The following is a 23406-nucleotide window of genomic DNA, read 5'->3' on the forward strand; positions in this document are numbered from 1 at the left end:
TAGTGGTTGACTCAGGTGACTGGTGGTAGGATAGAGGAAAGAGTTTGAATCCTGTGTTTGGTCTCTGATGGACCAGGTGTCAATGGGTAATCTGAGACTAAGGACTGAAAGGCAACGGAAACAAGCCCATCCTCTCACCGCTTGGGCTGGTTGTCATTACCTGCACAGTTCCTTGGGTTTGGATAGAGAGTGCTGCAGTCTCCAGAGGTATCAGTCTGGCCTCTTTTACAAGCACTAAATGCCTTGCATCTTTGTGAAAGGGCCCTAGAATGCACGGCTGGCCTTCCTGATCTTCTATACCTTGTGTTGTAATCTGTAGGCAGACAGATGACTTAGTGTGGTGACACCACTGATCCATTGGGGTGTGGTCTTGCTTTTACCTATTTATTAGTATCCAGCCACAGAGGAGCTGAACATCCTCTGTAAACTTCCTTTCTGTATTCTCTCAGGTCTGATACTAGAGCACCCCAGGTGTGCAATGGTGATTTAGATTCAATGTCCTTCACCAAAGAGCACCCCCATCCAGCATCTGAGCCTACCACGTACTGAACAGAGGTGCTCTAGTATGCACCTGGAAGGGGGCCTTAAAGAAAGCACCCATCTTTTTTATTCGTTCCGACACAATCAGAATGGCTATACTTGTTCAACTCTGTCAGTGTCATAGAATGTAAGCAACAAAAAATAATGCAGCGACTGGCAATGGGCATTTGCTTCTTACTCTGTTCACAAACTTTTCTTGCAGAGGCTGTTTCTCCTCCAAATTGTTATTTGGCTGTAGAGATCTTGCGAAGCGAGTAACAAAACCATTGCACATTTAGTTCATTTAAAATGCAGACTTTATTACTGGTTCAGAAAACATTAGAATTGAAGACCAACACACACTGGTCTGCAACAACTCCTTTCAACACAACCTTCATACAGTAACTTCACTTGTTATTTACACAACATACTATGAACCCTCTTCTGCCTCTCTGCTCCATGGCTCTAGTTTTCAGGAAGGGTAAAGGGCTGTGCAAACCGCTTTACTTGTTTACAATATGAACCAGAGACAGTCTGTTGGAAAACTGCTGTGCATGCATCTCACTTTACTTAGCCACTGGGAGGGACCAGCAGGCAGGAGTTTGCTTTGTTCAGAAGTTTCTAAAGTTGGAAACAGCTGACCAACCTGTATCCACACCCTGCCTTGCCAAAACTGAACTGGAGAACACTGCAAGTCAGGAGGTTCCCACCAACTGGTATCCTCTGCTTTAATACAGGGCTTGTGAGTTCCAGATGTCTTTCCCTTAGTCAAATCGCATGCACTTCAACTCCCTGTGCAGCTTGGAAACTTGCAGCACATCTTGGAAGGAAGGTGTTAGAGATAAAGTCCAGCAAATTGGGTAGTGTTGCCCAAAGATGTTGGGAACGCCTTTCCTTGCTGTTAACATGAATTGCATGGAGAGGAACACATCTATCCACTCTAACCATCTCAACTTACATGCCTGCTCCCCTCCCCTCCTCACCCACTGCTCTTCAAGTATTTAGTTATTTGGCATATTTAGTTTATGGAGAATATACTAGTTATGGCACAATAACCAACAGTGCATAGCATTTGGTGAACAAGCTCACACTGTCAGAACAGCCTTCTCCTAATGCATGCCACCTTTTTCCTACTTTGATTATCCATTTATTCTATGCTTTAACTGTTCTAAGGGCCGCTACCTAATGGCACTCTGTGCATTAGCATTTTGCTAACCAATTTATGAACAGAGCCGGGGACTGACTTTCAGCTGAAGTCAGCGGGTGCTTCAGATGGTCAGTATCCCTGAAAAACCAAGCCCTAGAGACATTATTTTGTTCTCCCTTTAAGGCATTTTGTTTCCATTGGGGGGGGGGGGGGGGGCTGTTTCCTAGTCTATGTATTCTAGAAGTGCTTTCTGAACACCCATAATAGAACATACCACAGTAGGAATTGTAAGGGGGGGGGAGGCAAGGAGAAGGTTCTTCATGATCATACCTAGAGGTTTTTGTTTGTTTGTTTTTTGAAAAGTAAACACCCTTTCTAAGCCCCCCTTCTGATCTCAGTCTGTCTATCTTACAACACCCACTGTCAGCTCCTAGGTGAATTAGTGAGTTGGGCACACGAGCAGAATAAGGCCCCACAGGACTAGTGTTTAATGCATTTCATAAACCAAATCTCACATGCTCCCCAATTCTCCCAGGAACCAAGTATTCAGAAGTAGAGTGACAGCAATGGGAGCAACAGCTTTGGTGCATGCCAGCCCAGCCAGCCAAAGTCCTGCTGAGCAAGCACCAGGCTTCCGAAGCGCCACTGAAACTGCCTGGATAAGAACTCCAGGGCACAGCCACTGTGCTATTGCTCTAGCTCAGAGCAGCATAAATCAGAATCCAGTAGGCAGCTCCCCCAGATAGTGGAGGGATTCAAGACCATGGCAGCACAGGGCAGGTCATCTTGCTGCAGATGGCCTGGGGAAGTGGAGAGAGCCCTGTTAGGGCTGAAACCTCTAGCCAGTGGTTGCTCTGTCCCATTCTCAACTGAACCTCCAGGAGGGGATGAGGCTGCTGAGTGGGCAGGGCACAGCAGCTAAGGTTCTCTTATCATGCAAGGGGGAAGCCAGGATTGCACATTTTATAGTGTTTTCCTATACGGTTACCAAATTTTGGCTACAAAGCAACTACACAGCTTTTTTGCCTTTAAGGCAGGTTCTACCCTGCTCCCCCTTCACACTATTTCACTACAGATAAAGCATAAGGGAACTTTTACTGCCATGCAAGATAAAAAACATTACACTGCTACAATACCAGGGGATCCTTGCTTCCTGAAAGGGAGGGAACCCCCACACACTCTTCATCTCTCTCCTCCTGTTGAGTAATTTTGTAATGCTAGGCAAACTATTAGAAGCAGTCAAGCTTTAATCTCTTGTAAGCAGTTTTTAAAAAATTAGGTAAAGCCTAGGTAAGGTAAACCAATCAACTAACATTTAAAATGTCAGAGAGAGACCTGTACAACAGAACTGTTCCTTACACTGTCTTCAGGATTTTTTGTTTGTTTGTTTTTAAAATACACTGTTCTAATCAAAGCTGTGAGATTTAGTGCAGTGCATGTCTGCACAATACAAATATTTTTGCTTGGTCTTCAAAAGTAACACTGTCAAATGCTAAGAGGGGAGGGGAAAAAAATCAAAACAGCAAACAGAAAGCCAATAAGACAACTGGTAACATTCACGTCACACCACCGTTTAGGAAAGCTAACAGTAGCCTGTAAGTATTTCCCAGCCTCTCTGAAAACAGTGGCCACAATTAAAGTTTTCCTTCCTTCAAAAGGTACAGTATTACTGTAGGATTTTTATCTGCCAGCCGATTTCCACAGGAATTATAAATACATTTGTCAAAAGACTACAAAAACTCAGATTGAGAATTTTTTCTCAAGGACAGAATTCCTGATGCAATAAACCTAAAGCTAGAGAAATTACCCTGTTTGTAAAATACTGAAGGCTTCTTGGAAGTACAGCAGTCTGTAGATTCCTACACTTACTTTGTGCAATATCATTCTGCATGATTTGATTGGGAAAATGGAAGTACATTATAAAAGTAATTGTATTCTATATTACTTTATTTGTAGCAAATGCTATCAGTCCTAAAAAGATATACACAACATGCAAAAAGTTATGCTGTTGTTCAAAAGACATTTTATTTAACCATTAGAGAAATTAGAAATGGGAGCTCATGCTTTCAAATTCATTAAGCCCAAGTATAAGGCAATACTTATTTTTCTCAGCTGCCCAAATTTGTATGTTCTGGTTAACTAGACAATGCGATAGCATGGATAGGTCCAGTCAAACAATTCAACATTTAGTTTATTTATATGGACAGCGTAAGATTTTTTAAAAAAAATAGTAGGCCTGGTCTATCTTCCTGTTTTAAAATATACAAAGTTTCTACCAGAACAACATTAGTTCAGTTTTGATTCAGATGGTTTCTATTTTAATGCTAAGCTAATCTTTAAAAGTTAGCTGGATAAGTAAGTTTCTGGAAAATGTGCGTGCCATCTTTTATTAAGCTACGGGTATGTATATGCAGAAGAGTGTACTGTCACATTCCACATGCAAAGCATTAATTTATATTTCCTCAAGTGTCTCTTCCTTCATTCAAACAATTTTCCTTTTAAGTACGCTGCACCAATATTGCAGCAATACTGAAGTTTCTGTATAGTGCCACCTATAGCATCCTTGTTCAATTAGCAAAATTCCCAGTACGTTATCACTGTGCAGAGAGAACTTACTATCTGGAACAATGGTACACCTCTACCTTGATATAACGCTGTCCTCGGGAGCAAAAAAAAAAAAAAAAAACCAAACACAAACTTGCTGTGTTATAGGTGAAACCGCGTTATATCAAACTTGCTTTGATCCACCAGAGTGTGCAGCCCCGTCCCCCCCGGAGCACTGCTTTACTGTATTATATCAGAATTTGTGTTATATTGGGTCATGTTATATCAGGGTAGAGGTGTACTTTCAGGAGAAAGCTTTTGAATATAGCAAAAAAAGATAGTTACTGCTGTTAGGGTAGAATTTAAATGATAAGTTATGCTCTAATGCATTATGCTATAAAAGGCAGTCCCAATTTCAATGCACTGACATTTGTATGAAGTGCTGCAGAAAATCTTTTCAATGTTGCATCAACATTAGACGTTACATAGGTCTTATGCTTTTTACCCTCACCATAAATGGTCCCCATTATGGGACTGTATTGTGGTACTTAACTATGTAACTCCACCATAATAACCTTAGTAGGCACCAAAAATGCTTTCATCCCAAGAATGATAATAGGGGAAGGGCTTTCTTTAGAAGCAGGCTTTTCCTTCTAAAAACATAAAAGGGAAAGTCAGGGCCTTTTTACAATCAGCTTGAGGAGATCTATTTATTCTTTAGACTGTCTCTATTCATCAAATCTTCATCTGCATGGTCATTTTTAAAACTGGCCAATTCTCCGCTCTTTAGCTTTTTCAAATAATCATGTGGCCCTTTCCCTTCAAAGGAAGAGGGGCTTTTGTAGGAGCCCCCAATTTTATCCCAGAGTGTGAAATACTGACCATAGTTGTAATCAAAATATAAGTGATGATCAGTGTGATGGGCAGAGCCATTGATAGCGTGTTTCAAGAAATCTGGCACGCGGTAATCGCCATCATGAATAGAGATTGTCCAGACATTGACAGCGATGTAGAGACCCAAGTAGGTCACCTTGTGCAAAGGAAAGAGGAAAGGATAGATGTGATACGGAATACTCTGCAGGAAACCATCCACGGGGTGGAAGGCGTGACTTGCAAATGGTGTAGCAACCTTCCAGCGGTGATGGGGCTTGTGCAGACGCTAAAAACAGAACAGAGAGTTAGCGCCCACATTTTGACAAAGCCAAAAAAAATATGTGCTTTAATCTGGCACCACCTAGGTCCACATTGCCTACCATATGACTAGGAAATGTCTGCATAACTGCATTTTACTGTAGCTCTATTTCTTCCTTTTCCCTCTCGACCTGTAAACTGACACACAGGGTATGTAAGCTAAGAGGTGTAACAGCACTGTGGCCATGGTGACAGCTCGGGCTAGCTGCCTGAGTCTGTACCCAGGGGATCTGGCAGTTCGCATGAGCTACTGCAGCCACACTGTTACTTTTACTGTGCTAGCTGGAGCTGAGTCCAGCTGCTGTGTAGACATAAGCCCTCCCCTCCCAAACAAGCATTATCTGGAAGCAGGTCCAGATGGCTTATTTGCCACTCTGCAATTTGCTACATTTAAATCACTATTGTACTGCAAAGAACAATGTCAGATTAAAAAGTAAATTTCGCATACAGAGTTTGACACAGAATTGGAGATTGCCACAGTGTTAATGGGTCAGGTTAACTCTAATGACACCGCCACCAGGGCCATGAGAAACAAACCTTTATCTTATGCTAGAGTCAAAAATATATTCCTATGTTATGCTCTTAGGGCCAGTTCTGAAAGCAACATCAGTGGAAAGATTCCACTTACTTCAGTGGGGGCGTAGCCACAATGTCTTTTACAAGCAATTGTAACCAGTTCCCTCTGGGTGAAGTTCTCATTTTGCCAATGGAGGCAGAAAAGGGGATGGGACCTATCCTAGTCCATAGGGGGGATTCTCTAAACTGGGTTTGAACACTAGAGCTCCTGACTCAGACCATGAGCTGAAACCTAAAATGCTCACTTACATTATACCACCATTGGGCTAGAAGGAATTAAGCATGTAAGCAGCCCCAATTAATCCCATGGGATTACTCATGTGCACAAGTTCTTTGATGAATTGAGGCCTAAAACCTTCATTTGTCTATTGACATTGTGACAGTGTCTTTCAACATCGACATTTAACTATAAGGGGTGCAACCAAAATACATGGCGGGGGAGGAACAGACACCTCATCCCCTTCCCAGCCCTTTTATGCTGCTTAAAAGGGCCAGAGCTGAATCAAGGAGCTGGTAGAGCCTAGGGAGGATTCCTCCAGCCCAGGAACTGTGGCGGACATTCAGAAGGCTGCCCTCTGAGGCCTCCCCTTGCAAAGCCCAGCATAAGGACTAGCACAGGGACAGGGCTGGGAAGGGTGCATCAAAGCAGGGCTGTAGCACCGAGATTCTTAGCAGCATTGCCACAAAAGAGGGTAGCCTGGGGAAGCTGCCATGCCTTAGACACACCCACATGGCTCCTACCCCCAGAGGAGCCAAGGGTCAGGTAGGCACAAAGGTGACAAAGCCACTTAGCCTGCCTCCCTCTGGGCTGCAAGTTCTGCGTTACACCTCTTAGTATTTATAGAGAAAGAACCACCACCCAGTAAAGGCCCATTACGTTTTAAAGCAGTCTTGCTAGACTGCCATTAAAATATACCAAACTAGACAATCTACTTATTTTACTCAGACCTTCCTAGCAACTGCCCCATGTTTAGAAAAGGGAGGGTCACATCCTGGGTGAGTGGTCATATAAAGTTGTTCTGAAGTCTTGTATGCCTTATATCCATCTACTCTTACCTTGTACACAAGTTTATGATGGAGGAACCTGTGAATCCAGTAAATGCACATGTCGGTGAAGAAAAGGAAAGAGAGCATGCTAAGGATTACACCAAACCATCCTAGGAAAAATAAGAGACTTAATTTAGGATTAAGAGATTACAGACAGTCAGGTAAGTGTCAAGATAGTGAGAAATAAGTCTGAGAAGATACAAGGAATGTGTAAAATCTTTTTTAGTAATTCTTTCTATATCCTGAGGCTAAGAAACTTCGGTTATAAAAGCAAGCTCAGCCAAACAGGATTTGCATTGTATTAGTGTAGTGATTCTTGCTGGTGAAAAGTTTGATTGCTTTTAGGCTCTAAAATGCTGAACTGAACCTAATGGAGAAGATTTCAGTACAGTCTCTCATCAATGAAGTGAGCTGATCTTAATGCCATCCCCCTAAAAAAAACACATTAGTACTTTAAAGGACACTACCAAGTAGAAAGAGTTACACTTTCACACACACCAGCATAAACCAACAGAAACATAGGTGTTTTTTCCAAAACATGTGAAAACAGGAAGCAACACAAGACTGTTTTGTTTTCACTTTGGAACCAGTACACAGATTAGATAAAGGCAGCCAGAGATACTGAAGTTATCTGTAAACTAGGACTCAAGCTGTTTGATGATTTCAAGATAAACAAATGCCCTTATTACCACTAACACCTTCAAACTGAAAACTACAACTATTTACTTGGTTTGTTTACATTTTGTATTGGTCACCTGGCCAATGAAACATAGTGAAGTCTCATGGTTTCTTGTAAGAACAGGAATACTTGTGGCACCTTACTAACAAATTTGAGCATAAGCTTTTGTGGGCTTTCCTGTGTCTTCCCCCCTACCCCCGCAATACTTAGGTTATAAGCTTTTTGGGACAGGGGCCATCTGTTTGTTATGCATTTGTATGGCACCCAGCATGGTGGGGTCCTGGTCTATGCTGGGCTCCCAGGTACTGCTGTACCAACATAAGTTGTCAATTCCTGGTGCTGCACTGTTTGGGTTGCAGTTCTGCAGGGGAATGTTTGTTTAAAACTGTTTCTGGGGCGGGAGCGGGGGAAGAGAAGAGAGAACTGGAATGCATGAAAACGGTTTTGTAAAAGTGAACTCTGGCAAACATGTAAGTTGCAGGCTGTCCTGAAAGCTTCCAATTGTGCAGAAAGGCATGAGGAGCAGCCTCCACCCAAGTGTCCTCTGTAACTGGAATCTCACTTTAAAGGTGGTAAATTAAAGCTGTATAGCATGTTGTATGTGTGGAAGGTAACTCTTGATTATGCCCTTAGACTTGTACAGCACAAAGAATGAACATGATGGATTTAGTTTCAGGCAGGGTTTTTGTAAAGGAATGTATTTAAAGAAATGAAAATGGCATGAGCCACTAGAGAGCAGAACTGAGTTGCCTCTTTTTTTGATGGCATAAACCATTAATGCTATCAGCGTCACTAAAAATAGGGATGGGTCCTTCAATTTTAGCTCTTGGATACGCAAGTGGGAGGAGGAAGAAGTATACCCAGCCCATGCTAAGCCACCACTGTTTGTGCCAGACCATCTTAGGTCTATATGTAGGGGAAGAAAAACAAAAACACACACCAAGGCCAGCTGCTCTTCAGGTGAGGTTTGAAGAGGGTGTAGACAACAAGGAACTCATTTACTGTGGGGTCAGTTAGGAGTAAGTGCACTGAATTCACAGGAGTTACATAGGAATGGTCAGGATCGAAGTCCCTCTATGGGAAACTGTCTACACAGACAGTGACGGTGTGATTGCAGTGTGGCTAGGCATACCTACGCCCGTTGTCATCTAGCGAGCATGGGGAACAATGGTAGTGAAGATGCAGTTGTCATGGACCCCAGCGACTTGAGTACATACTCCAGCTTCCTGGCTGGCTTGCACTGGAGCAGCTAGCCTGCACTGAAGCCCATGTGGCAACAGTGGTAGCGAGGATAGGGTGACCAGACGTCCTGATAAAATCATGACCGTCCCAATGTTTAGCTGTTTGTCCCGCGTCCTGATCGATCTTCAGTCAGGACGCTGCACTCTACCTTCTCCTCACCCCGCCCTTCTGCCAGCAGCACTCGGCTTCTCCCCCCCTCCCCCTTCTGACTGCCGGCAGCACTCAGCTGTTCTTGGTTGGCCCCCCCCCGAAAACAGAGGCTTCCCCCCTGTAAACTGATCCACACATTGCTACCAGTCTGGACTCAGCTAGACTTGCATGTCAGAATGCTGAGTGAAAGGAAAATACAGTGGTTGTTACTTCTCTGCTCTGTCATTAGGGTGATGAGCCTGGTGTAAACACCTAGATGCTGAAGGTATGCATAGCTAAGGGAGGGTGCATAATCTCCTCTGACTGCCCGCAGCACTGGGCTGTTCTCTGCTCTTCCCACCCCCACAGCAGGGAATTGGGAGAGGGAGCTGTTTGTGTCATTACACCAGCAGCAGTCAGTTTTGGGTTCTTTTGCTCTGTCAGTGACTTGACCCTCACGCACCCCCCCCCCCCCTTGTGTCCTGATATTTTCTTCCTGTCATCTGGTCACCCTAAGCGAGTATGTGGCAGCACCACCTAGATTAGAGCTAGCCTGGATAGGTGTGCCTCTGCTACAGTCACCTTCATTTGCAGTACAGAGGTACCCTGACTTAAAGGCAGAGGACCAAGGGGAGAGAGGGAACGAAGTTGCCCACAGTCATACACCAAGTCTTAAACCAAATCAGGTGCACGCATGGTGAATAAGGACATTTAAGAGGCTCTAGAGTTGCTTGCCCCACCAGGCTTCTCTTCTCCCCATCATTCAGTTGTATTTGAGATTAAGGCCCCAGACCTGTCTGGAGCTCAATGTGCCTGCAAACCCCACTAAGGTCAGAGGTGCTGCTGCTTTCAGGATTGGTGTGTCAAGGATAGGCTGGCTGGGGGATTGGTAATGGTACAGAGACCTTTTCCTCTCCAGGCTGGCAGTTCAATTCCACCCAAGTCTACTACTGAGCTAATATGACAATTCAATGGCTGCTTGAAAAATGGAGGTGGTTTTGCTTTAGTTCCTACTTTGCTACCAATTAGCCCCCCTTTGTTAGCGGTCTCAGCAGTGAGACCAAGGAATGAACTGGTATGGAGTCAATCTCCCTGCGATCCCTAGGGATGGCTGAGGGATTGAGGTATATTGACAGGTTGCTATCAGAAGGGAAATTTGCACTGCTGCTGTATCTGTTCTGTGGCTAGAAGACTCCAGCCCATGTGGCTGTCCAGCTAGCACCTTGCTCTCCAACAGCTGAGGAAATCTGATTTTGCCAGTTGCAAATGCAGGGAGCTGTATGTGACACTGGTACCAAGAGAAATATGCTTCTATAACTTTGTTGCAACATTTGACATCCCTGTGTCATGTTACATGCTGAAGGACTCAGGTTAATCTTTACAGTGATCTGTTGCATAGTTTAATAGTGCCTTTGCAAGCATGTGCAACAGGGAGCAAGGTAGGCGAATTTAGCTTGTGTCTCCCAAAATACAAGCATAAACCTCCTAGGGCACATGTACACTGCATTTGGGAACAAGCCTCCAAGCCCAGGTGATGTTGTAGTTCTGGATGAAACTGGCTCTGAAGTCTTGCAGGGAAGCAGGATGAAGGGGCAGGGCTTGAGAGCCCAAGCTCTGCTATCTATCAAATATCAACTATTTTTAGAGCACTAATGTGAGCTCCAAAACCCAAAGCAGACATGCCCCTAGATACCTGGTTTTGTTTAAATCACTATTTTTTTTTGGAGAATTTTACAGCATTAGAGCAACAGAGAAAGCATGCCATTGTGTTCTTTTCTTCAAGCAATATACAATTCAGCTCTGCTTTGGAAGACACTGGGATGTAACAGCTTAATGGAGGCATTTTATTAATAAACCATTTAGGCAGCTTGTCAATTTACATCACATACCTCAGTACGGAAAATGCTGTCTCTCACTAAAGAGCAGATGAGAAATAGAGCAGGACACATAAGGGAAGAGAGAAGAGGTAAGGAGGAAGAGGTGAGAGGGCAGTTACTGGGAGAGTAATCCCTCCTAGCCCAGAATGCAGAGTGAAGCAGAGAGGGAAAGATGAGGGAAGAATGAAGTGTGTTAATTGAAATATAGCTAGGATGCTAAGTATTATTATTTGTATTATTGTAGGGCCTAGGAGCCCTAATCATGGACTCAAGACCCCATTGTGCTAGGCTCTGTACATAGACAGACCTAAGGGGCTCACAGTTTAAGTAATGAATTTCCATACCATATGGAGAGTCTTCAATGTTGTCATAAAGCCTGCTGTAACCTCTGACCTCTGCAAAGAAGAGTGCAACTGTGGGGATGCTGATCCAGGGAAGTGACTGGAGAGCATATTTTATCTCAAGCTGCACCTGATTCTAGAGATAAAGCAGACAGGTTTTAATTTTTTTAAACAGAAAATTTTTACCTTCATGAAAATACCAGAGCAATTTTCCTGCAGAACAGGAAGAGCAGAGGCACTGCCAACTTCATGCCTGCTTCTGCCCCAGATCAGTGCACTAATTAAGCCATGCACAATACACTCCTTTTGTAGACACCTAGAGCACCACCCTCCTAATGAGCCTCATGAATCAAGTTTCCCCTGCCATGCTCTGTCAGGAGACATTCATTATGCACTGCCAGTACAGTCCTGCCGATAGTGGTCTTTGCAGTCATAAGGTTGCTCATCAAGGAAGTAGCACCTTGTCCCTTGATATTGTTCCTCTACCTTTAAATATGCAAAACCTCCCTGCCAGTGTATTTTTGGCAGAACTACTGTTGGCCTCCTAGATATGCTGGGCTGGAAGGGCCTCACCAGGTCAACTAGTCCATCCCCCTGTATAGAGGCAGAATAAATGTCTAATTACAAGTCCTCTTTCCACCTACCATTGCTTTTGTTCTTAAGGTGAAGTTTCATGTTTGCATAATGTAATGTAGTCTTGATATTAGAGGGGGCTTTATTTGTATTTTTGATTTATCTGATGTGCTCATTTCCTCCATCACCTGCTGCCTAAGGTTAGGAAGCTGCCAGTCCCAAGTTCTAATTCTGGTTTATTCACGGACTTACTATTTAGTTTTGGGCCACTTAAACTCTGCCTTGGTTTCCCCAGTTTTCAAATGGTGAAACCTACCTTTCAGGTGTATTGAAGGTTAATTACAGTAGAATCTTAGCGTCAAGACAACCTCAAGGAAATGGAGGTTGTTTGTAACTCTGAACAAAATGTTGCTCTTTCAAGTTGACTTAATACAGCTTTGAAGCCTTACTATGAAGAAAACATGCTACTTAACCATCTTAAATGAACACAAGTACAGAAGCAGTTTCCTTCTCAAATCTTCCACCCCTCCTCCCCCAAACAAAGTCAGTCTATGTGGATCCTCTTAATATTTCACAAATATTTAGAGCCCTAAAAAGCATATCTAAGCTTAACTCAGCACAGAATACGAATTCTTGAGAGGTAAAGTTCAATCTGCCACTTAAATTGCAAGTTGGCAGACTAGAAAAACTGAAATTCTGCTCACCTCTAGAAACTGGGGGTGTTGCTTCAGAGAGTGATCAAAAACCAAGTAGTAGCTCAAAGTTGCAAACAGCAAATAAAGCACAAGTGCACCAAGATTTGTTACAATAAGGAGACTGATGATCTGTCGAAAGGGCTCATCCTCTGGCCATGTGGTTGGATACACATATGGTGTAAAAAAGTTGTAATCTACATAGTTCAGGACTAGATCCATTGTTATACCTATACAACATAAAGAGTGCATTAATGCCCTGCATCCAATGTAAACAGTTACATGTCAATGGCATAAACCACCACAATTCTAAGTGTTCCAAAGTCATGATAAATGCATGTATTTAATCTGCATGTATTTAATCTGCATGTATTTGGATAATCAAACAATTTCACTTGACTGTTGTAAATGGTAGTATGTTGGACTATACAAGATGTATACTTGATATACAAGATGTATACTTGAAACAAAGCATATTCCGTACTTGTGAAAAAACCAGTGTGACTGCTGCAGTTACAAAACAGGTATAGGTGGGTAACAGCTATGAAGCTTCCCCACTTGTGCCTCAGTGAAGACTAAAGCCCTAGGTTTGTTCTAGCCATGACTTAGAATGTTTTTCTAAGTGGTAAAATTTTGAAAAGTAGTAGCTAGCTTCGGAGCCGGAGTCACTGATTTTTAGTGGCACATAAGCCTGTAGACTCAGATCCTCAAAGGTACTTAGGCACTTAACTCTGGCTGATTTGAGTGGAAATTGGGAGTCTAAAGATCTTTGAGGATTTGTGCCTAAGCACTTTTGAACATTTTACCCACAGTCCTCCCCTGTTACAGTTGCTATACAACAGTGGTTCTCAACCTTTCCAGACTGCTGTACCCCTTTCAGGAGTCGGATTGTCTTGCATACCCCAAGTTTCACCTCATTTAAACTGCTTACTGACAAAAATACAAGAGTCTCAGCATACTTACTGAAAAATTGCTTATTTTCTCATTTGGTCTGCATAAAATTTTAGTTTGTACTGTCTTTGCTAGTGTATTTTATGTAGCCTGTTGTAAAATGGAGGCAAATATCTAGATCAGGCCTGCACAACTCAAAGCAGCGAGGGCCATATTACTCCAAAGAAAACAGCTGAGGGCTAAACCCCCCTTCCCTCCTCCCCCCCCCCCCCCCAGTGCCGCCAACCCCCCCCAGCACCACCCACCTCACGGAAACAACCCCCCCCCAGGCCACCTGCCCTGCAGAAACAAACCCTCCTTCCCGAGCGCCACCCCACCAAAACAGTATTGAACCTCGGTAATTTGTTATAGTGGGCCCCTAAGGTAGTATAATTAAGGTAAAAGAAAAATGTCTTTGCTAGAAGTAGAATAAGATCTTCCCCCCCACTTTGTAATCAATTGCCCTGTTGAATGACTGAGGTGTGAATGAGGAAGGCAGGAACCTCCAGACAGCTGCAACCCTTGGAGAGGGCAGGGCCAGCTCTAGGATTTTTGCTGCCCCAAGCAAAAAAATTTTGGCCAACCCTCCTTTTTTTTTCCATGCCCCTCTGCCCCTGGCCCTGCCCCAACTCCACCCCTTCCTGTGTAACACATCTGGCCTTCCAGTTTAGGAAACTGCTTGTTTTGCTAGTGCCTGGCCCTGGGAGAGGGGATGGGAGCCAGACCAGATCAGTAGAACAGGTCAGCCACCAATTAGCCGCTTGCCTCCTCAGCCCCCCACTCCTCCAGCTCACCTGCCCCCCCACCACTGCCCACCAGCTTGCCTCCTCAGCCCCCCCACCCCTCCCTGTCTCACCTACTTACCCCCTGCCACTGCCCACCCACTTGCCTCCACCCCTCTCCCCCCCAATCTCCTGCCACCAGCTCACCTATTTGCTGCTTGCCTCCTCAGCCCCCCTCCCCCAGCTCACCTACTGCCACTGCCTGCCTCCTCAGCCCCCCCACCCCTGGCTCACCTGCCCCCCCTGCCACTGCCCGCCCACCTCCTCAGCCCCCCACTCCTCCAGCTTGCCTACTCACTCCCCACCACTGCCCACCCACTTGCCTACTCAGCACCCCTCCCTCACCCACCTCTTGCCTACTCACCCCCCCCCACAGGCCACACAGTGAGCCCATGTGGGGTGCATGTTGTGCAGGCCTGATCTAGATGAGTTGGGGTACCCCCAGAAGATCTCTGCATACCTGGCACATGGGTACATGTGCCCCTGGTTGAGAACCACTGCTATACAAGACCACACTTTAAAAAAAAATGTTGGCAATGTGCTGGTGTATGGGCCATTAAATGGCTTTAAACTATTAGGTGCATCATATTAGTAAATGAGTTAAACAATTTTTCATGCAAGATTGCAACTTGTACTAGTCCCCCAGTTAATGGGTCATAAACTTCCCCTGATAAATAATTCATTTCAAAGACACTTTTCACAAGCTTCTTGTGAGGTTCCAGCCCCAAATACATGCCATGAACTTGCCTCTTAGCAAAAATTATGATTCTTCTGTCTCTTGCCATGAGAGTTTTAACCATGACCTGAAGTGGCCACATCTGAAGCAAGGTCGATGGGCATGGCCCATCAAGTCCCTGGCTTCTCTGCTGTGGTGACCATTTGTTATAATTAGACCCTAAATTTCTGAATTTTCAAAATTTGTTTTTAAACAAAAACTCCCTCCAATTTTGACCAGCTCTTGTAATAAAGACACCTATCTACTGGAGAGCTGCATTTTTTAATCTACTAATGAAAAGTGCTATATAAGAAATATGCAAAATAGTTGTAGCTGTGTCAGTCCCAGACTATTAGAGACAAAGTGGGAGCAGTAATGCCTCACCCATCTTCTCTCCAATAGAAGAAACAGGCATTTTTTATTAGTGGTGTTTCACTGCCTTGGAACCCCACTTGTGGCCCAGGACCTCTGTGCTAGATGTTCTACAAAAACAGAGCAAAAGGACAGTCTGTGCTGCAAAGAGCTTACAATCTAAACAAGAGTGGACTGAGACCAAGTCATTTCATAGCACAGATCAAAACTAGGCAGGGGGCAGATCATAATCCCTTTACTCTTAAGAGGTGACCCATTAAGGCGCTACAGGTGTGAACAACTTTCAGTGTGAGTAAGGGGCTCACTGTCTCATAGATGGTAGCTGATTTCTCTCAAGAGTGACTGTAGGATGGCAGCAGATCTCTCAAGTGACCTAAGCCAGATTAGAAGAATCAGTGACGTAGACATACAAAAATTCTTTCCCTTTTTCTGGACTCTAAAATAGAAGATATTTACAAATGTCTCCCCCTATGCAATTTGGGAAGGTAAAACTGTTCACCATCCCTGAAAAAAGGGAAGGGACACAGGAAAAGAAGCTGGCAGGTAGAGGGAAGAGGACAGTTTCTGCCCCTGTCTGTGTCACTGATGTGCATGCAGTGGGGTGATAGCCCACAGCCAGAACTGAACCTCCCACCCTGCTGGGATGGTCTCTGAACTGGGAATGTGGGGGTTAGTGCTACACCACCATGCACCCCCTTGTTGTCTCCCAATCTCCTGCACCCCTCCCCCTTTCCCTTCCTGCCCAGTCTCCTCCTTGCACCAGTCTGCAGCCCCTCCCCAGTCTGCATTTTGGGGACTATCCAAGCACCCACTGAAGTCTCCCCTTGCACCCCCTTTCCCTTCCTGCCCCCCTTTCCCCAGCCTCCCCCTTGCACCAGTCTGCAGCCCCTCCCCAGTCTGCATTTTGGGACTAGTCCTGCACCCCCCGTCTCCTACCTGCTCCAGGCCGAACCCCTCCCCGCTGACAGCTCGGGTCCGAGTCCGATGCGAGCAGCTGTAGGCTGAGATGGGGGCGTGGCCGCCTCGGCTCCCCCCAGGGAGGCGGGGCTTAGAGGTAGCCTGATGAGGCGTCAGAGCCCGGACCGGCTCGCGCCAGGCTGGCGAGTTGGGTGACGCAGGCGGCGCGCGGCCGGGGCGGCCTGGCCAGGCGGCTCCCGCAATAGGTGGGCGCCGGCTCCGCCCCGCGAGCGATCGGGGGGCGGGGCCAGGATGGTGATGAGCGCGTGGGGGCTCTGCAGGTCCCCGTGCCCTACTAATCAAATGCACGGGCGCGGCGCAGGTGTCCTGCGTGCAATTTTCAGATGCGTTACGGGGGTGGGGGAAGCTTGGCACCTTTATGCAGCTTAAAAGGTGCTAGCAGAGCAGGCAGCCCCCAGAAGGCAGGACTAGATTAGTAAAATGACCCCTTTATCACTGCATCTCAGCCTTGCAGCGATGGTGCAAATCGTGAGGTCACCAACAAGATTACAAAAGGAGGTGTGTTTACTAGTCTAAGGCGGTATTAGAATCAGAACTGTAGGGCTGGAAGGGGTCCCCACAGGTCATCAAGTCTAGCCCCTGGCACCCAGAACCAAGTAAACCTAGAGGATGTGTGTGTAACCTCTACTTAAAAATGTCCATTGGTGGGCATTGCACAATCTCCCTTGGAAGGGTATTCCAGAGTTTAACTACTCGTTTGGGCCAGAATCAGTTAATGAGCTCTCTGCCTGGAAGTATTTGATAATTGGCATTTCTAAGCTATAGAAGGGAGAAAAGCCAGTCTGTTGAAAAGAAACAAAACAAGACCCATTCTGGGGACTTTGAGTTCTTACATTATCATGGAAGTGTATGCTATAGAAAAACCCTAAGATAGAGACAAGAGGTGTGGACTGAAGGAGAAGAGAACATCTGGTCATCCAGGAAATATTCCCCGACCTTCAGAAAGGTCAGTTGAACACTCCTAAACACAGAACAAACTGGTTAGATGTATATATTTTGCTAAATAAAATATTGGGCCTGTGCCACAACATATCTAGTCTGCATTTTTAGCAGCTCACCACCCTACCCTTTCCTAAAGGAGGTTATTGGGTGTTCAGCTGGCGGGTTCTGGTTATTGTCTGTCTCTAATGACTATTCACCTTGCATAATGTTGCTCTGAAGGTTATTTGGCAATTTGTTAAACATCTGATAAACTATGCTGGTAGGAGGACAGAAAATGTAGCAAATCAAAGCAGTGATCCATCTAGCACAGGGGTTTTCAAACTGGGGGTCAAGACCCCTCAGGGGTCACAAGGTTATTATAGGGGTCACAAGGTGTCAACCTCCACCCCAAACCCCACTTGCCTCCAGCATTTATAATGTGTTAAATATATAAAAAGTGTGTTTAATTTATTAGGGGGTTGCACTCAGGGGCTTGCCTTGTGAAAGGGGTTGCCAGTACAAAAGTTTGAGACCCACTGATCTAGCATGTTATGCCTATAACTACACACCAGAAAGAAGGCTTGGAAATGCATGCAGTAGAAAATTGAGTAACCTGTCCACAGGGGTTGTTTCTTTCCAGTTGCTGGAAGTTGCTAAGTTACCCTGTTTTATTTTCAAGAACCCAAATGTGCTAGTCATCTCTCAACAGGAAATAAAACTACATTACTAACAAAGGCCCTGATCCTGAACCATTAAAGTTAATGGACATTTTACCATTGACTTCAGTGGGTGCTGGACTAGTCCCAAAGAAAAATACTGCCTAAACTCAACAACTGCCAGTCAAACATAGCACAATAAAAAAAGCCCATTAAAAGTGATCTCATTAATAAAACAGGACTGGGAACAACTGGTAGCTGTTTGTTTCTCTCCAAATAGGTTAATGGCTTTGAAATGTTAGTTGGTATGCAAAATTGCTGATGCTCAGTGTCACTTAGGAAGGATTAAAACTCTTGCAGCTTGTTTTATGAGCAACACATGTTGTTTGAGTGCTTGGAAAGTCCAGGCTTTGCAAATCTGAATTTAAATCAATTAACAGGTATCGAGAATTGCTCCTATCATGTTCAAATGTTTTGTCAATTATAGAAAAATTGAGTTTATTTAATATAAGGAATAAGAAATTTATATATCTTCATAAAGCAAAATTATGTTGCACTTTTGAAGGACTTGAAAGCTATGCTGTTTTGAAAGCTTCCTTGTTTTATTAAGAGAAAATATGAATTACAGTGGAGTTTGAGAGAGGATAGAGATTGTTGCTGATGCTATTGAAAAAGCAAACAGAAGCTCATCCCTTACCATGACACCATAAGGGATATTGCTGCAGCCACAGGAATAGGAAATGTATAATGATGAAGATCAAGGACCTATATTGGGCTTGAGTCTGTTTCTCCAGATTTTGGAGCCTAATCCTATTCTCTCTGCTGGCAAAGTTCTCAGACTCCAGGATGTTGGTGGATTTACTAATATTAAGTTAGTTGTATTTTTGGTTACCCCCCCCCAAATATACATTAATAAGTGTAAACTGTAGAGTAACACAGAATTATTAAGTCAATTGTAGCTTGGGGTTCCCCCCCTCCCATTTCTTTTTATTTAAGGGACTTGAATCTCTTTCATGGCAAGTTGATATAGGACTTTATTCCCCCTGTAAAAATGGCATGATATGTATAAAGATACAGCTACACTTATGGTGGTGTGTAGAGTACAGACATTGCATGTCTAATTCACAGGGGTATAGATAGCAGTGAAGACAGTGAGGTATGGTTTAGGAGAGTAGAGTGCCCTACACTCCTGAACCCCCAGAATATATACCCTACACAGATCTCTATGCATCCATGCAGTGCCTTCCACATCTACACTGCTACTTTTAGCATGTGGTGTCCTGCTGCCTCCCAGTTGCTAGAGTCTTTCCTTACCACAATGAGGGGGTCTGGCAGTGGTGAAAGGCTCTGGCAGCAGTGAACTGGAGCCTTTCACTGCCTGATGTAGTGACACACCACAGTGACAAGTGTGGACACAGCCTGATTTCACCATCATGTGTAGCTACACATGCACTGCCTGTATGCTACATGCTACCATATGTGAAATGGAAAGTGACACTGACCAGTCCAAGTAGAGTCAAGGGCAAAGGAGGAACAGATGGGGCAAATGGTGAAAAGAACAAACAAAGCCAAAATTTCCAAACTTAATGGAGTCAAAGGGTTAATTTTAGAACTCATTAGTTCCCCACACACACAGTTGCCTCTAGAGGCTCTACTAAAGTTGGGGCCCCACTGTGCTAAGCAATTAGTACATATTGCGAGAGAGTCTCTCCCTTGACTAGCTTACACTTTAAATTCACAGAGTGCAGGAGAACAGAGACACAGACAGGTGGAGTGACTTTGCCCACCCTCACACAGCAAGTGATTGAGAGAGCAGGGAATAGAATGTGTGTCTCCTGGACTTTTCCTCCAGTGCCCTGTCTACTAGACCAGGGGTTCTCAACTTTTTTCTTTCTGAGCTCCCACCCCCCATGCTATAAAAAAAGACTACAGTCCACCTATGCCACAACTGTTTTTCTGTCAGGGCAAGCATTAGGGAGTAGCAAGCAGGGCAAATGCCTGGGGGCCCACATCACACAGTCCCCACAAATCTAAATTTTAGTTACTGTAACAGGGTTCACTCACCACTGTGGCACCTCCTGCTGGCAGTCCTGGGGATTAGCTCTGTTCACCAGTGCACCCTCCAAGGGTGGTGCCTCACCACCATCACTCCTGCTCTAGGAGCCATGTCTCTCTAAGGACCACAGTATCCTCTTCTGTAATACAGCTCTCTGGCTGTGCTCCCCACTTCTGGGGGATCTGCAGTCTGCTGTTCAGCTGCTTCCCTTACCTCAGGGCCTCAGTCTGCAAACCTCAGCATCTAGCCAGGAGTTGTCGCTCACACCCCCAGTCCCTGCTAGTAGTGTTGTGCCATCCAGGGTGCTGGCAATTCTCACAGTCCTCCAGAGACACTCCTTCCTCCAGGAGCACCCAGTAAAGAACTGTCCTCTGCCTTGCAGCTCTCTTTTTATATGGGCCTGCTTAGCCCTGATTGGCTGCTCCCTTCAGCCCTTCTCTGATTGGCTGCCTCCTGTGCAGACGATTTAGGGCTTTATTAACCCTTTAGAGCCCAGTGCGGGGCCGGTGCCCTATCAGGCTTTGGTTTCAACCCTGGGAGGGGCTTGGGGCCCCAGGCTTCAGCCCATGCAGTGGGGCTTCAGCTTTCTGCCCTGGGCCCCAGCAAATCTACTGCTCGCCCTGCTTGGCAGTCTCCCTGAAATCTGCTCATGGCCCCCTAGGGGGCCCCGGACCCGTGGTTGAGAACCACTGTACTAGACCATGCTTCCTCTTACAGTTAGGCAATTAAGAACATGTGGTCTTCCCTTCAAAGGTGCTGAGGTAACTGAAGGCCCTGGATCCTGTGAAGGCTTAGCACATCTGAAAAATCAGGCCGCTTTTTAGCTAGGTGCCGAAATATGCATTTAAGGGACCTACGCTTAAGTACCCAAGTTGATTTCAGAGGACTTGCACTGGCATAAAACTGGAGTGATGATGATGATGATGATGAATCAGACCCAAAATGCATGTCGGTTTTAATCTTGATCGTGTCTGTTTATGAGGACAGTGAGGGGCATGACACAAAATGTAGATTACTGAAAATACATTGTACGTTTCAAAGTCAGGTCAACTCCTGGTAAGGTGTTTGACATTCCATTCTTAATAACAACCCAAGCCATCTCTCCTTAGTTACAGCAAACAATCAGCGTAGCAACTGGAAGAGGCACAAACATTCGATCTTCAGGTGTGTACACGCCAAAGAAAATGGTATCAGATATACGTGAAATGAGGAGCACTGTTTTACGAGCTGTTCAAATAAGTCAAATGATCCAGGTTATGTTCAGACACAAATCGACAAACGGTGCGTATTGTCTTGACATACAGCCTCAGTCTCATTCTTTTGCTTTTTCCTTACGTATTGTCTTCCTTTTGTGCTATAATTTAACATGATGCTGTTTGGAATATTTCTGTTTTTGCTGCAGCACAAGCTACTGCAAGCTGGAGACAGTGTTGTCTAATAGTTAAAGCAGGAGACGTGGAGTCTCTTCCTACTACAGCTACTGATTTACTGTGTGACCTTGGCCAAGTCACCTAACCTCTGTACCTCAGCTTTTTCTATCCCTCTGTTCTCACTTTACATCTATTTACATTTTGCTGTTTCAAGTGATTTAACTTTTAAATCCCTAGAGGTTATGCCATAGAAATGCCTCAGACCTTCAGAGCAAGGTAAGCAGTACATTGTGTATGTTATATTACATATTGAAATATAGTCGGCTTATGAAAGGGTCATACAATTTTTGCTATTTTTACCTATCCATCTTGGCGGGTCGGCTTATAAACAAACTGGCTAATGAACAAGTATATACGGTACAAAAAGTAAAGCAGATCTGGCAATGAGCTCTGCCACAATGCCTACGTAAAACTGATCGTGATTAGGTTGGAGGCCACTGCCCATCATGCTGATTAATGTTGTCTCTCTTTTCCCTTTGTGCTCCCTGCTCTGTCTATCCCAATCTGTTCTTTCTTGTCTTAAAGTAAGTCTATAAGCTCTTGGTGGGAAGAGCTGTCATTTTGTTCTCTGTTTGTACAGCAGCTAACACAATGGGGTCCCGGGCCATGACTGGGGCTCCTAGGGGTTAATCCAAGGTTAGGATACTCACCAGGGTATGGGACTGCCTTGGTCAGTTTCCTCTCCCTTCCTGATGTGGAAAAGGGATTTGAAGAGGATTTGTGTGGCTGGAGAAGAGGCCTCATGCATATCTATTAGCCCAGTGGTTAGATAACATATGGGGGATGTGGTAGACTTGGGGTCAATTCTTCCATTATAGCTCACGAGAAGGGATTTGAATAGGGCTGTTTCTTGTATCAGGTGAGTGCTCAAATCACTGAACTAAGGGATATTCAGATGTTGGTTGCCCTTCATACATTCTTGAAGCTGTTCCACTTTCATCAAATGATAATTGGACAACACAGAACATGAAAACCCCTCTGTAGTCCAGGGTATTCGATACTTGCCCAGGTGTCTAGTGGGTCTGGTTTAAATCCCCTTTCTTCTTCATTAGAAAGGACCTCTTCCCTCTTAAGTGAATGTTCAAAGTGCTGAGGTATTCTGATCTGATGGCTTCCTCTCTCTTTTGTGTTGAAGGTGGGCCACTTTCTGTAAATATTACATGAGAATTGGGCCAGTTAGTCTCTGTGACTCTGTTGGTAGTCCTGTGGTTTGGATACTTGCCTCCAAGCTAGTAAGTTGCAGGTTCAAACTCCCCTTCCTCTTTGCTGAGAGGGGTTAGCACCTTGATCTCTTGCTGCTCAAGTGTTACACTTTAACTATAGATTAACCCGGGCAAAAAAAAAGATATCAAGACCCTATACGGGAAGGGGGTTAGAGTGCTTGCTTTGATAGTGGGCGACCTAGGTTCAAATCCCTTCCCTGAGACAGGAGGGGTGCCTCAATCTCTTACCACTCAAGCGTTCCACTTTAACTATATATTAACCGGAGCAAGGTAAGCTCTCATGTCCCTCTACAGTACAGGGGTTAGGGTGCTCGCTTGGATTGCAAGTGACCCTGGTTCAACTCCCCGCTCTGTGGGACAGGAGGGCCTGTAGGGTGAGAGGAGACCCCCTCCTAGCTCAGCAAGAGGCCTGTCACAGGGCCTCTTGCTCTTTTAATTAAAAAGGCTTTGCTGCTGAGCAGTAAAACCCCCTCTCTCTCTTGTCCACCATGATCAGGATACACGCCCAGGTTGTGGCAGACCCCAGGGCACTCCCCTGCTCTTTTGAGGGGTGTGAACTGGGGGCCGCCACCTCCTGGGGAGAGTCACTGGTGAGCGATCCCTGTCCGAATCCCCTCTCCGGCCCAAGAAGACAATGGCCTCTTGAGAAAGAGAGGGGGTTCGGACAAGGATGGCCCACCCTAAAGGACGGTCGCCGAGGAGGCAGGAAATCCCTGTGCAAATCCCTGCCGAACAAGCAGCTGGGGGATTTGAACCAGGATCTCCCACAACCCAGGCGAGTATCCT

General features: G+C 45.1%; 2 protein-coding genes across 23 annotated transcripts in view; one reads left to right on the forward strand and one right to left on the reverse strand.

The window, feature by feature from the left end:
- Positions 1 to 818: 818 nt before the first annotated feature.
- SC5D (sterol-C5-desaturase) lies at positions 819 to 20233 on the reverse strand. Of its 3 annotated transcripts, none has more exons than XM_042851902.2 (5): positions 19976 to 20233; positions 12570 to 12787; positions 11296 to 11428; positions 7034 to 7134; positions 819 to 5369 (listed from the first exon to the last, which is right to left on the reverse strand). In XM_042851902.2, exons 2-5 carry the CDS (start codon positions 12777 to 12779, stop codon positions 4917 to 4919), a joined length of 897 nt encoding a protein of 298 aa, XP_042707836.2. In that variant the 5' UTR covers positions 12780 to 12787; positions 19976 to 20233; the 3' UTR covers positions 819 to 4916. The 3 variants fall into 3 exon arrangements, with proteins under 3 accessions (XP_042707836.2, XP_005303802.2, XP_065425081.1); XM_005303745.5 differs by lacking the exon at positions 19976 to 20233 and adding an exon at positions 16293 to 16486; XM_065569009.1 differs by lacking the exon at positions 19976 to 20233 and adding an exon at positions 13521 to 13593.
- Positions 16448 to 23406, forward strand: part of LOC101953740 (uncharacterized) — a 57341-nt gene continuing 50382 nt past the window's right edge. For 5 of the 20 annotated variants that reach the window (XM_065568995.1, XM_065568981.1, XM_065568989.1 and 2 more), the window contains exons 1-2: positions 16526 to 17280; positions 21077 to 21131. The gene's annotated coding sequence lies outside the window, so the exon portion shown is untranslated. Of the gene's footprint in view, positions 17281 to 21076; positions 21249 to 23406 lie in introns of all 20 variants that reach the window. The other 15 variants (XR_010592976.1, XM_065568980.1, XM_065568988.1 and 12 more) reach the window with 9 other exon arrangements.

Source organism: Chrysemys picta, chromosome 16, assembly GCF_011386835.1.
Source record: "Chrysemys picta bellii isolate R12L10 chromosome 16, ASM1138683v2, whole genome shotgun sequence".
Taxonomy (NCBI): domain Eukaryota; kingdom Metazoa; phylum Chordata; order Testudines; family Emydidae; genus Chrysemys; species Chrysemys picta.